The sequence below is a fragment of the Panthera tigris genome, chromosome B4, assembly GCF_018350195.1.
Source record: "Panthera tigris isolate Pti1 chromosome B4, P.tigris_Pti1_mat1.1, whole genome shotgun sequence".
In the NCBI taxonomy this organism is placed as follows: Eukaryota; Metazoa; Chordata; class Mammalia; order Carnivora; family Felidae; genus Panthera; species Panthera tigris.
In genome coordinates, this window is record NC_056666.1 from 132,280,572 (window position 1) to 132,292,639 (window position 12,068).

General features: G+C 42.1%; 1 protein-coding gene across 14 annotated transcripts in view; it reads left to right on the forward strand.

Moving 5' to 3' along the window:
* Positions 1 to 12,068, forward strand: part of TNRC6B (trinucleotide repeat containing adaptor 6B) — a 247,560-nt gene that overhangs the window by 165,046 nt on the left and 70,446 nt on the right. The window contains exon 5 of one of the 14 annotated variants that reach the window (XM_042993345.1): positions 2,741 to 2,758. The exons of 12 other annotated variants lie outside the window; for them this stretch is intronic. In XM_042993345.1, coding sequence (XP_042849279.1) covers positions 2,741 to 2,758 — 18 coding nt within the window. One more of the 14 variants, XM_042993342.1, reaches the window with a different exon arrangement.

A 12,068-nucleotide genomic window follows, 5' to 3' on the forward strand; every position in this document is an offset into this window, starting at 1 on the left:
CCGAGTTTTGAGAGTTCTTAATACAAATGGACATTAAATTCTCGATCAGATAAGTGATTTGCAAGTATTTTTTCCCAGTCTGCAACTCTTTTCATTTTCTTACCATTATCTTCTGTAGAGAAAGAAATTCTTAATTTTATTGAGTCAAATTTTCTTTTATGGACTTTACTTTCAGTGTTGTACCTGTGAAATAATTTGCCTAACCCAAGGTCACAAAAATTTTCTTTCCTACATTTTCTTATAGTTTTTAGGTTTTATATTTAGATCTGTTATTTATTTTGAGTTAATTTTTATATGTAGTGCAAGGTATGGATTGAGGTTCATTTTTTTTTTTTTTTTAACATATGTTCAGTTACTCCACCATGATTTGGTGGAAAGTCTAGCCTTTCTCCACTGAATTGCTTTTGCACCTTTTTTGCAAATCATTTGTCCATATCTCTGTCAGTTTATTTTTGGAATCTATCTTATCCCAGTGAACTTTTTGTCTGTCTTTAGACCCATACCCCACTGTCTTCCTTACTCTACCTTTCTTTTCTTTTTTCTTTTCTTTTCCTTTTCCTTTTCCTTTCCTTTTCCTTTTCTTTCTTTCTCTCTCTCTCTCTCCCTCCCTCCCTCCCTCCCTCCCTCCCTCCCTCTCTCTCTCTCTCTCCCTCTCTCTCTCTCTTTCTCTCTCTCTTTCTTTCCTTCTTTGTTAAGTATTTTTAAATAGTCACTACTCTCAACATGGGGCTCAAACACTCAGTCCTAAGATCAAGAGTCGCATGCTCCACCAACTGCACCAGCCAGGTGCCCCGGTTACTCTACCTTTATAACAAGTGTGGGTGTCAGGTTGTGTGCGTCTTCCAACTTTGCTCTTTTTAGAAGTTGTTGGCTTTTCTGGGTTCTTTGAAGTTTTAAAAGGAGGTTGTCAATGTCTATTGAAAGAAGAATAATAAACACCTTGTGAGATTTTGATAGGGATTGTGTTGAATCTGTAAGTTAATTTGGGGAGAATCTATATCTTAATATTGAGTTTTCTAATCCATAAATATGGTATATGGTATACCTCTTCACCTACTTAGGTATTTAAATTTTTCTCTCAGTAGTGTTTTATAGTTTTCAGTGTTGGTCAGACTTATCCCTAAGTATTTCATAAATTTTGATGCCACTGTAAATAGGGTTTTTTAAAATTTCAGTTTCTATAGGGTGCCTGGGTGGCTCAGTCGGTTAAGTGTCCGACTTTGGCTGAGGTCATGATCTTACAGTCCGTGAGTTTGGGCCCCGCATCAGACTCTGTGCTGACAGCTCGGAGCCTGGAGCCTGCTTCGGATTCTGTGTCTCCCTCGCTCTGACCCTTCCCCGTTCATGCTCTGTCTCTCTCTGTCTCAAAAATAAATAAACGTTAAAAAAATTTTTTTTAATTCAATTTCTATTGTTTGTTGCTATTATATAGAAATACAGTTGATTTTATATATAGATTCTGTGGCCTAAAACTTTGCTAAAGTCATTTATTAATTCTAGTAGCTTTTTGGGGGGCTGGGGGAGTGTAGAATCCACTGTATTTTCCAAGAAGGAAAGACTTTGAAAGTGAGTCTGGGGGGAAAATTCAGGGAGGCCACTATTATTGTTGAGGAAATTAGAGTGCCAGGTCCCTAGGAAAGTAGTGATCTCAGCTGCCTGCAGCTCCATTATGGCTTTAACTAATCAGGAAGCTGCTGTAAAAGTGGAAAGTCCTGTCTGCTGCTGCCTGTGTGTCTGCTCGAAACTGTTTCCAGAGCACAGTGACTTCTGCCTTCCAAATCTCACGTGGATGTGCCTCACTTCAGCTCATCAACCTAGACAAATGGAGAATGGGCTTCTGAGATATGTAGTTCCAGACCTTTTCCTGCAGTGCAGGGAGGACTAGGGGGTAGCAATGTTAGGTTGATAATCTGGCACAGAGGGCATTAATAGAGGTACACGTAAGGTGCTGCACTCAGTTGTGGAGAAGTGACTTCGTAGTACTGTGGAAAAATAGGGCTGTGAGATGGTTGCAGTTCAGTAAGATGTGATTTCCAAGAAGATACACAGGCTCTTTGAAAGTACTGGCAGTGGTCTATTTTCTGGGATAAGGAAGTGGCAAGGCCTACTTTCATGCTGTCTTGCCCAATAATTGGATGAGTGTACACAAACTGGAACATGTTTAGGGGATTATGACCCCCGTATGAGGGGATAGAAAGCCAGATCACCCGGGCAGGATTGGAAGCACCAGGGAATGCCTCAGGGGTGCATGATGGGTGATTACAGATGCCTGGAAAACGTGCTATATGCAGTCTGGGAAGGAGGGCTTAGGACCAGGGGCAGAAGCTGTGAGGAGACCACTTCCAAGGCAGTGTATAAAGCACTCTTGCACAGCTGGGCTAAGGTCGAATAGCAGGTCTGAAGATTCCCTTGTTCAAGATCACCTTCAGGAAGAGTGGTTTCAAATTAGATGTTCTTCCTTAGGCTCATTGGATACAACTTTTGCTACATGGACTTTCTGAAAGTGAAAACAAGTTCTTTAAATGTATTATCTTTATTTGGTTTGAATAATTCTAAATAAGCCCATTCCTTATTGCATGTCAACATACAGAAAGTGGGAATTTGTGAGAAGCTTAGAGACAGAGGCTGTGTGCAAAAGTCTTATTGGTTCTGACACTCGCATTCTTTTACATGTTGACATCTCTGAAATCTGTGTCCGTACATTTGCCGTCATCCAGATTTTTTTTTTTTTTTTTTGCAGGTACATACATGGCACTACGTGAGTTGTTTAATTGCATTTTAATAGGTCTTTGTAAAGATTATGCTGTAATTTGGCACTGAAACACAGATGGGAATAACAAGGCATAGGCTTGATAGTAATGAGGTTAGTATTTATCCTTGGAGAAATGACTGCAATTTCGTATTTTCTTGGAAAGCAACAACCAAAGGCATTATGCTTGTGCTGTTCAGAGTAAAGTCCAGGGACCAGCAGCTTGTTAGAAATGGAGAATCGTAGTTTACAACCCACACCTACTAAATGACAATCTGTGTGTATGTTCCCATTTTAATATCTGTGTGTATGTTCCCATTAAAGTTTGAGAAATATTGCTTTACATAACCTCATATAGGAAGATAACCCATTTGTACAAGGAGCTGTGTTAAATTTTGTTGCTGGCATACAAAAGAATTGCCTGTCACATGTCACATGATGCATTTGAAGACAGGAGAGATTTCTATATCCCTCTAAATGGAAAGTGCATTTACCTTAATTTCTCTAGGTTTAATGTTACCATTTTCTTCCCATGAGCCACTCAGTGTTAGAATGATTTTTATGCCTCAGTGCTGTTTGGTTTTGTCTACTAATTTAATATCATGTGTAAATTACATTAGCATCCCATTAAACTCTCTCAGTCAGAACCAGCAAATGAAAAAATGTTAACAAATCCAATACAGATATTTGGAGTACCCTAGTATGTAATTTCCTCTGCCTGAATGGATATATTCCAACATGCTTTCTTTTTGTGTGCATTTTTAATTAAAACACTAAATGCATACTTCGAACACTTCGTTTGACTCTTTCCGTGGCACTTTTTTTGTTAATTTTTTTCACTCTAGATACGCATGTGGTATCATTAATCCTTAATTGGTTCTGGTTGTTAATGGTTTGGGGTCTAGTTATTTTCTTACTGTTTTATAAATTGCCAAGATTACCATTTGTCTTTTTAAGGAAGTAAACGTCCATACAAACCACATATATTAGACGTACTTTGGAAAGCTCTGTATAAATCTGTGTTAGAGCTCTCAGGGTGCAGACCGCAGAATTCACTCCTGCAGGTGCCAGGGGTTTGTTCAATGGTGACGCTATCTCACTGATCCTTGGGAACCACACGTTGGAACTGGGGAGGGCCCCATGGGCACATCTTCGTCTTCCTGCATGTTCAGGAAACCGTTACTACAGGTGTGGCCTCTGCTCCCTGAGAAGATCTGTGCCCTGTACCCTGTCGGTTCCCTGCTAAAGTCACACACAACACACTTTATTGGCAGAACATAAATCACATCTCAGTCTCCAGTTGTGAGGGAAACAGACTCAAGGGAACTTGGAACTGGTGTTGACTGAGCCACTTGCACATACCCGCCACGAAGTCAAACAGGAGCCTATATTACTATTCTATCACTAAAATTCTCAGTGAAAGAACCATATGGTGAATTATGTGGTAGGGGAACACTTTATTTTTTTTTTAACTTTTTTTTTTTTTTAATGTTTTATTATCTTCTTCTGGGAGAGAGAGAGACAGAGCATGAGCAGGGGAGGGGCAGAGAGAGAGAGGGAGACATAGAATCTGAAGCAGGATCCAGGCTCTGAGCTGTTAGTACGGAGCCTGATGCAAGGCTTGAACCCGCAGACCACGAGATCATGACCTGAGCCAAAGTCAGATGCTCAACTGACTGAGTCAACCAGGAGCCCCGGCAGGGGAACACTTTAAATACCCCTATGGTATCATATTTATCATGTATCTAATGTACTTAATGTACTTGATTGATAAAACTATAACGACTTGAACATATTAGGGTGAATTGTAGACTGTAGAATATTTTTGGAAATGCAATTCTGTGGATGTCAGGACTAAACAATTTCTGAAATTCCTTTTGACTCTTACATGACTTTCATAAAGAGCTCTTTACAAATGGTTTAAAATAGAAGTCCTTGGGGGCGCCTGGGTGGCGCAGTCGGTTAAGCGTCCGACTTCAGCCAGGTCACGATCTCACGGTCTGTGAGTTCGAGCCCCGTGTCAGGCTCTGGGCTGATGGCTCGGAGCCTGGAGCCTGTTTCCGATTCTGTGTCTCCCTCTCTCTCTGCCCCTCTCCCGTTCATGCTCTGTCTCTCTCTGTCCCAAAAATAAATAAAAAACGTTGAAAAAAAAATTAAAAAAAAAAAAAAAGAAGTCCTTGGAAAAGTTTTTAAACGGATGAGTCAATGTTGAAGCTTTTTTTTCAATTAAAATTTTAACTGAGATAATTGTAGGTTCACATGCAGTTGTAAGAAATAACACATAGAGATTCCATGTGCCCTCTGCGCAGTTTCCCGATAAGTAGTTTCTTGCAGATCTAAAGTGTAGTATCACAACCGAGATACTAACATTGATACAACTCACCGATCTGACTGAGATTTCCCCGTTTTACTTGTACCAGTTTGTGTATATTCTGTTTAGTTGTCTGTAATCTTACCACAGGTAGGTTCGTGTATTCACCATGACTATGAAGATACAGAACAGTTCCATTACCACAGGGATCACTAGTGTAACCACACCTGTGGGACTCCACTTCACCCTCCTTGCAGCCCCCTGACAACCACTGTCATTTCAGAAATATTATAGAGGTGGAATCATACAGTATGTAACCTTTGGGATTGGCTTTTGTCACTTAGCATCGTTCCCCGGAGACTCATCCAGGTTGTTGCTGTATTAAGAGTTGGGTTTTTTACAGTATTCGTTTGCTTCTGGCATGTTTCTCATGCTAGGTGGATCTGTTGTATAAGTTCACATCTGTCTGCCTCAGTTGTGTGGAGTTGGTTATGAACTGGGACCAGAAGTGCCCCCACAGTTATTGACCACAGAGCATCGAGGATAGGTCTCGATGCTCTTTGATGGGGCAGTTATCCAGACCCTAAAGAAAAAGAAGATGCTCTTTATTTCTGGAGACATTTTCCTGTCAAGTTGAGACCTGGGTGTTTATCTGAATTGAAATTCTTATCATCTTTCCACTCGGTTCAGCACATTGGTGGTTACTGCTTTCAAGTATGAAATTTTGAATGTATGAAGCATGATGGGCTTGGGCGCATGAATTCAGGAACCACTGGTCATGATTCTAGTTGTGGAAAAAAGATGACAAGGCAGAAGATTCTAGTTTGTGGGAAAAAAAGTCGTTCTCTTACCTGGATTGTAAGAGGCCATGAATTCACATGCCCAAGGTCTTGTCCTTTCAAAACACCAAAGAAACTGCAGGCTGTCCACAGAGTACCCAGAGTGCTGGTAAACATGGAGGTCAGAGCGTGAAGAACACAGGTTCCTGCCCTGACAGTGTCATCTGGGCTGTGAAGGGTGGGAGATACAGCCGTCTGAAAAAGTCGAATGGAGTCCTGGGAAGACCAGCAGCACAGCATCTTGTTTGCTGCTGAATTCTCAGTCTCTAGCACAGTGCTTGGCATCAAGGAGTCCATGAATGAATGAATGAATGAATGAATGAATGAATGAATGAATGAATGAATGAGGTGGAAGGGAAACTTTTAAGAAAGAGTGCCCCATTCTTTGGTGTGAGTGAGGGATATTAAATATAAGCCCAGAAAGCTCTGAAGAGCGTGTGTGGGTATTTGCTAGGAGGGGAGAGGGAAGAGAAGGAGGGGGATTCTCCCCCCACCCCCCAAAATGAATAAAGCCTTAAACTCACACTATGTACTTCCCCATCTCATGGCCCTTCTACTTACTCTGCCTGGTTCGTCACTCCCCTCCAGATAATTTTCTTCATTGAGGTTCACTCACTGCCTGAGAGAGGCCTTCTGTGAACACTGTGTAAATTAGCCCACTCATCCTTTGCCTCAGTCCTCTCTAGCCTCTTCCCCAGCTTAATTTTCTTCCTGGCATTGTGTATGTGTCCATCTCCCATCTAGAACGTCAGCTCCCCGAGGGCAGGGCCTGTCTCTTGTCCGCTGTTAAACCCCCAGTGCCTGGCACTATTAATTCAGTGTATGTTAAGTGATTTGATTTGTTGTTTTGAGGCTGTTCTTTTGAACACGTGTTCCTGGAAAGGGATAGAAAAGTTGCCCTCACTCTGTAATCATGCATTTGGGTAACATTTGCATGGAGGGCCTGCTGTGTCCCTGGTATTTGTGCGTGGTGCGTAAGATGAGTAAGGTCGGCTCCCTGCATTCAGAGACCTCTTCGGTAGCAAATGCTCACTTTTCTCAGTGTGATGGGCAGTTTGAAGGAGGCATGCCAGCTGTCTGTGAGGACAGAAGCCACAGCTCTCGAAATGTTGACACCTGAGAGGAGAGGTAGGCTTTTTTTTTTTTTTTTTAAATGTTTATTATTTTTGAGAGAGACAGAGACAGACAGAGAGCAAGCTGGGAAGGGGCAGAGAGAGAGGGAGACACAGAATCGGAAGCAGGCTCCAGGCTCTGAGCTGTCAGCACAGAGCCCGACGCGGGGCTCGAACTGAACAGACTGTGAGATCATGACCTGAGCTGTAGTCGGCCGCCCAACCGACTGAGCCACCCAGGCGCCCCAGGAGAGGTAAGCTTTTTGACTGATGGGGAAAACAAGAGATTTTGCAAGTGTTGGTCTTTATTCAGTGATGAGAAGATAGGTCCCAGTTAATTTGAAAACTGTTCATTCCAAGGAGGGCCCCTGCTACCCCTCCGACCTCACCCGTCGCTTTCTCCCTTCCTCCCTCTGCTCCAGCCTCCTTGCTGTTCTTCACACCTCGTCTCGTAATGCTGTCTCCCAGCTATCCACAGAAGCCCTCACTTCAGTGGAACTCAGGCCACTTTATCAGAGAGGCCTTTCCTACCCGTGTTATGTAAGATGCTACTCTCTTCCCTGTCAGCTGTCTCCATCATACGTATATTTTTGTTGTATATTTTGTTTGTGTCCTGTCTCCCCCACTGGAACGGGAGCCCCCCCGAGAGCTGGGGTGTGGTTTTGTTTCTGCTGTATCCCCAGTGCTGAGAAAAGTGTCCGCTCGTGTTAGGCACCCAGTAGCGGTCTGTTAGGGAACAGATTGGTCTCTGGGCATCCTGGTAGAGGAGAGGTGAGACACAGACTAGCCCCAGGCCAATCTCGGTTTCCCAGAGCCAAGTTCGAGGCCACCCTGCTACAGGGAAGTCCTTTCACGTGGTCTGAGGCTGCTGGTGACTGACAGCAACCAACACCTCAAGGGCCCGGCGACAAGCCAGGGCAGTGGTTGCGGGGGTGTCCAGAGGAGGGCACATTTCCTATGAATTGGAGTTGTTCAGGGAGCTCCAGTGGATGGATATGACGCCAGGACTCGACAACAGGATAAGAGGTATGATTGGGCCACAGAAAGGAGGAAAGTTTTTCTGTCAGATACGCGGAATAGATGCGGAAAGATGTGGAAGTTGGAACTGCAGTGTGCGTGGCCTTGAATGTGAGCTCTGGGGAGTTGCCCAGATGGCACCGTCCTTAACTTGCCCTGTGTGGTGGTCCTAGACACTCCGGAGCTTTTGAATGTGTGATGCAACAGGTTTTTAGTAATGTCAGCACCACTGCTCTTCAGTGTTCTGAACTTGTGAGCAGGACAGGAGTCCTCTTCTGCCTCGCTTAGGTGAATATTGGGTATTTTCCCCTTTATTCAAGTATTGCCTTTCTAAAAAAAAGTTATTTCTTACTTCTTTCAATTAATGGTTATTGTAGAAAAAGAAAGAAAGAAGGCAACTGTTGTATTATCTTCACCTTAGACATTCTTGAAAGAAGTTTTGGCTTTTTACTATTCTAGATTTATTCTAGATTTCAGTGTTTGCACTAGCATCTGGCTGTGTATTTAGGGCTGAGGGAGAATATGAATGATTTCTTCTCCTTTCAGACTTGGAAGTAGTTGATAGTTAAGTGGGAACAAGCTAGTCACCTGACGCTTGTATTTGATTGCTGGATGGGAGGTTTGATTTTTGAGGTGTAAATACCTTTTACAGTGTAGGCTTAAACACGAGAATTTAGAGCAACGGTTCTCTCCCCAGAGTTTTTTTTTTTTAAGTTTATTTATTTTTGAGAGACAGAGAGAGAGCGAGAGCACAAGTAAGGGAGGGGCAGAGAGAGAGGGAGACACAGAAGCAGGCTCCAGGCTCTGAGCTGTCAGCGTAGGGCCTGACGCAGGGCTCAAACCCACGAACTATGAGATCATGACCTGAGCTGAAGTCAGACGCTTAACTGACTGAGCCACCCAGGCACCCCCTTCCCCAGAGATTTCAATGTAGTGGGTCTGGGGTGCTACCCTGGTAATGGTTTTGTTGATTTTGGTGGGGGATGGGGGGACAATCTTGAACTTAGAGAAAAGTTGCAAGTATGTTAAAAACAACAACACTTTTCCTGAATCATTTAGGAAAAATTACTATCCCATTGTCCCACCACCTGCATCCCTTTCCCCTATACTTTAGTGTATTTAAAAAAAAAAAAACCAAGAACATTCCCCTGTATATAACCACAATAACAACCATCAGAACAAAACAAAACACTGATACATTACTACCATTTAATCTGTAGCCCCTACTCAGGATTTGATACCCCAGTAATGGCCTTTATAGCAAAAGGATCACACTTTGCATTTGGTTATTATGTCTCGTTGGTCTCCTTCCGTTTCCTTGATTCAGTGATCTTGAAACTTTTGAAGATTGCAGAACAATTATTTGGCAAAATGCCTCTCAACTTGAGGTTCCCTGACATTTCATCATGATGATATTCAGGTTGTACATATTTGAAAAGAATATCATAGAAGAAATTCTGTGTTCTCAGAGTATCTAATCATGTAACTCATGATTTCAATTTATTCCATTATGATGATGTTCATGTATTTTACTTGATTAAGGTGATGTCTGCCAGGCTTCTCCTCTGTGTAATTATTCTTTTCTCCTTTTTGATTAGTAAGTATTTTTACGGGGAGACACTTTCAAACTATGTGAATATTCCACTCCTTTCACCTTTAACTTATATACTTATTTCTATCTGGATGAACTCATGTTTTCCTGTTGTATACAATGACTTAAGATTTCTTACCATCATTATCTTTATGCTCATATTGCCCCAGGTTTAGCTTGTAGGAACCCCTTCACATTGGTATCTGCAAGCATTTGACATGCCACATCATTTGTTGAACTTTTCCTTGCTTCTGGGCAACAAGCATTCCTCTTTCATTTTGTACTTTCTTCTAGCCCCAAATTAGCTTTTTTTGAAAAAGAACTCTAGTTCTTTTAGTTAAGAATGGTATTTAGAAGCCAGAGTCTGGGTACTAGTTGTGTTCATTGCTATTTGGGTTGCTTGTTCCCAAGCCCTCTCGGTAATAGAGCTAAGGAGAGAGAGAGAGAGAGAGAGAGAGAGAGAGAGAGCGCGCGCGCGCGCGCACGCACGCGCGTGTGCTTGCATACATGAAGGAATATACACACATGTGGGCTCACAAAATTATATCCATGTTTATTGTTATGTCTGTCTCTATATATTAAAAACCATGAGTTGATGCCAATAGCTAATTCTGATCCAGGCCCACAGGACTCTTTTGAGACTTTTCCCTTTCCATTTTGGTAACTACCTTTTTCAACAGTGATAAACCTGATTGTCATCATCATTAATATATTTATTTATTGGTCAATCCCTCTGTATGTAACCATTACCTTCCCCACGTGGGTACCTGCTTCGCTTTCTTGGGCTCTGGTTCAGCATGGGGATATTTTAAAGCTCCCCAAAGATGCCAATGTGCAGCCAAGATCGAGCACAACTGATTTAGAAGAAAGATGAACTTGGGGTGTCTAGATGGTTCAGTCAGTTGAGTGTCCCACTTCGGCTCAGGTCATGACCTCGCAGTTCGTGAGTTCAAGCCCCACGTCAAGCCCTGTGCTGACATCTCAGAGCCTGGAGCTTGCTTTAGATTCTGTGTCTCTTTCTCTCTCTGCCCCTCCCCTCCCATGCTCTGTGTCTCTCTCTCTCAAAAATAAACATTTAAAAGGAAGAAGAAAGGTGAACTCTGTACTTTTTGATTCATTATTAAATGAATAGCAGGTTTGTAAGTCAGGTTTGGTTTGGGAAAATAAATTGTTCCTAAGGAAGTGAAATCTAAAGAGAAAACTCAATTCTACCAATATAAGCAGTAAAAGATCAGGGTGAAAGCACAGCCTGTCTCCTGGAAAGCTTTGAAAAATATTTGTTTTGGAAATAAATCTGCTTGTAGTGAACATGAATTTCAGTTCCTTTCTGAATTACCTGTTTATAGGAAAAAATACTTGAAAAGGTTAGTTGTTTTTAAGAATGTGTTTCATTAAAGACTTACTTTTTTTTTTTACATTGCATTTTTAAAATAAACTTTGTAGAATAGACCTAGAAATTGCAATTTATTGCTTTTTAGAGCATCGAATATTTAACCAGATTTTTAGACTGTGGTTGCTCTTTTTCTGTAGTCTGTTGCACTGTAAAATATAGGCACCAAGTCACAGTAACTGGGTCATGAGGAACGCCATCTTCTTCCACTTGGAGCCAGAGGAAGCAAGAGGCTCCGGGAGCCAAATACAACAGGATCTGTGGCCAGCCTACCTTAGATGGTCAACATCCATCTTGCCAATTTTCATAAAGCCGTGTTCTTAAAGTAGTGCAGTGCTGTAAGTGGATTTTCACCAAGAGCTTCACCCTGAGACTGATGTGCACACATTCTGACTCCAGAGAAATCCAGTATTCAACCTAAGGGAATTAAAATAAAATCTCTTCCTTGTTTGTGTTTTTATTTTTATTTTTTTTTAATGTTTATTTATTTTTGAGAGAGTGTGAGCAGGGGAGGGGCAGAGAGAGAGGGAAATGAAACAGGATCTGAAGCAGGCTCTGCAGCAGCAAGCCCCATGCAGGGCTCGAACTCACGAACCACGAGATCATGACCTGAGCTGAAGTCGGATGCTTAACCGATGGAGCCACCCAGGCGCCCCCTTGGTTATATTTTTAAAGTTTTCATTGAAGTTACCTTCGGAGTGTGAATTGTGCACATTAGGATTTTGTATATTTATGCCAGAGGCACAGAAGGAGAAAGGCCAATATTTGTCAATGTGAACAGAACCACAGAAAGCTCGATACATGGGTAAAACACCTGTTTTGTTGTCGTTGTCGTTTAGTTCTTGTTTTCTATAAATAAAGCATTACTTCTCTGTTGACGAGAGCCAACTTCATTGTTGGTCCTCAGTTCCTTTGTACAGGCTGAGTGGTTACATTCCCCAAAAGTGATTCCTTCCAGAACCGTCCCTGTGATTTTTGCCACGTCCGCAAACCATGAGTTTGATGTGTTGGGTCACCTAAAATCACAAGTATCTGTTCAGTATTTGGGGGCACTGGGAA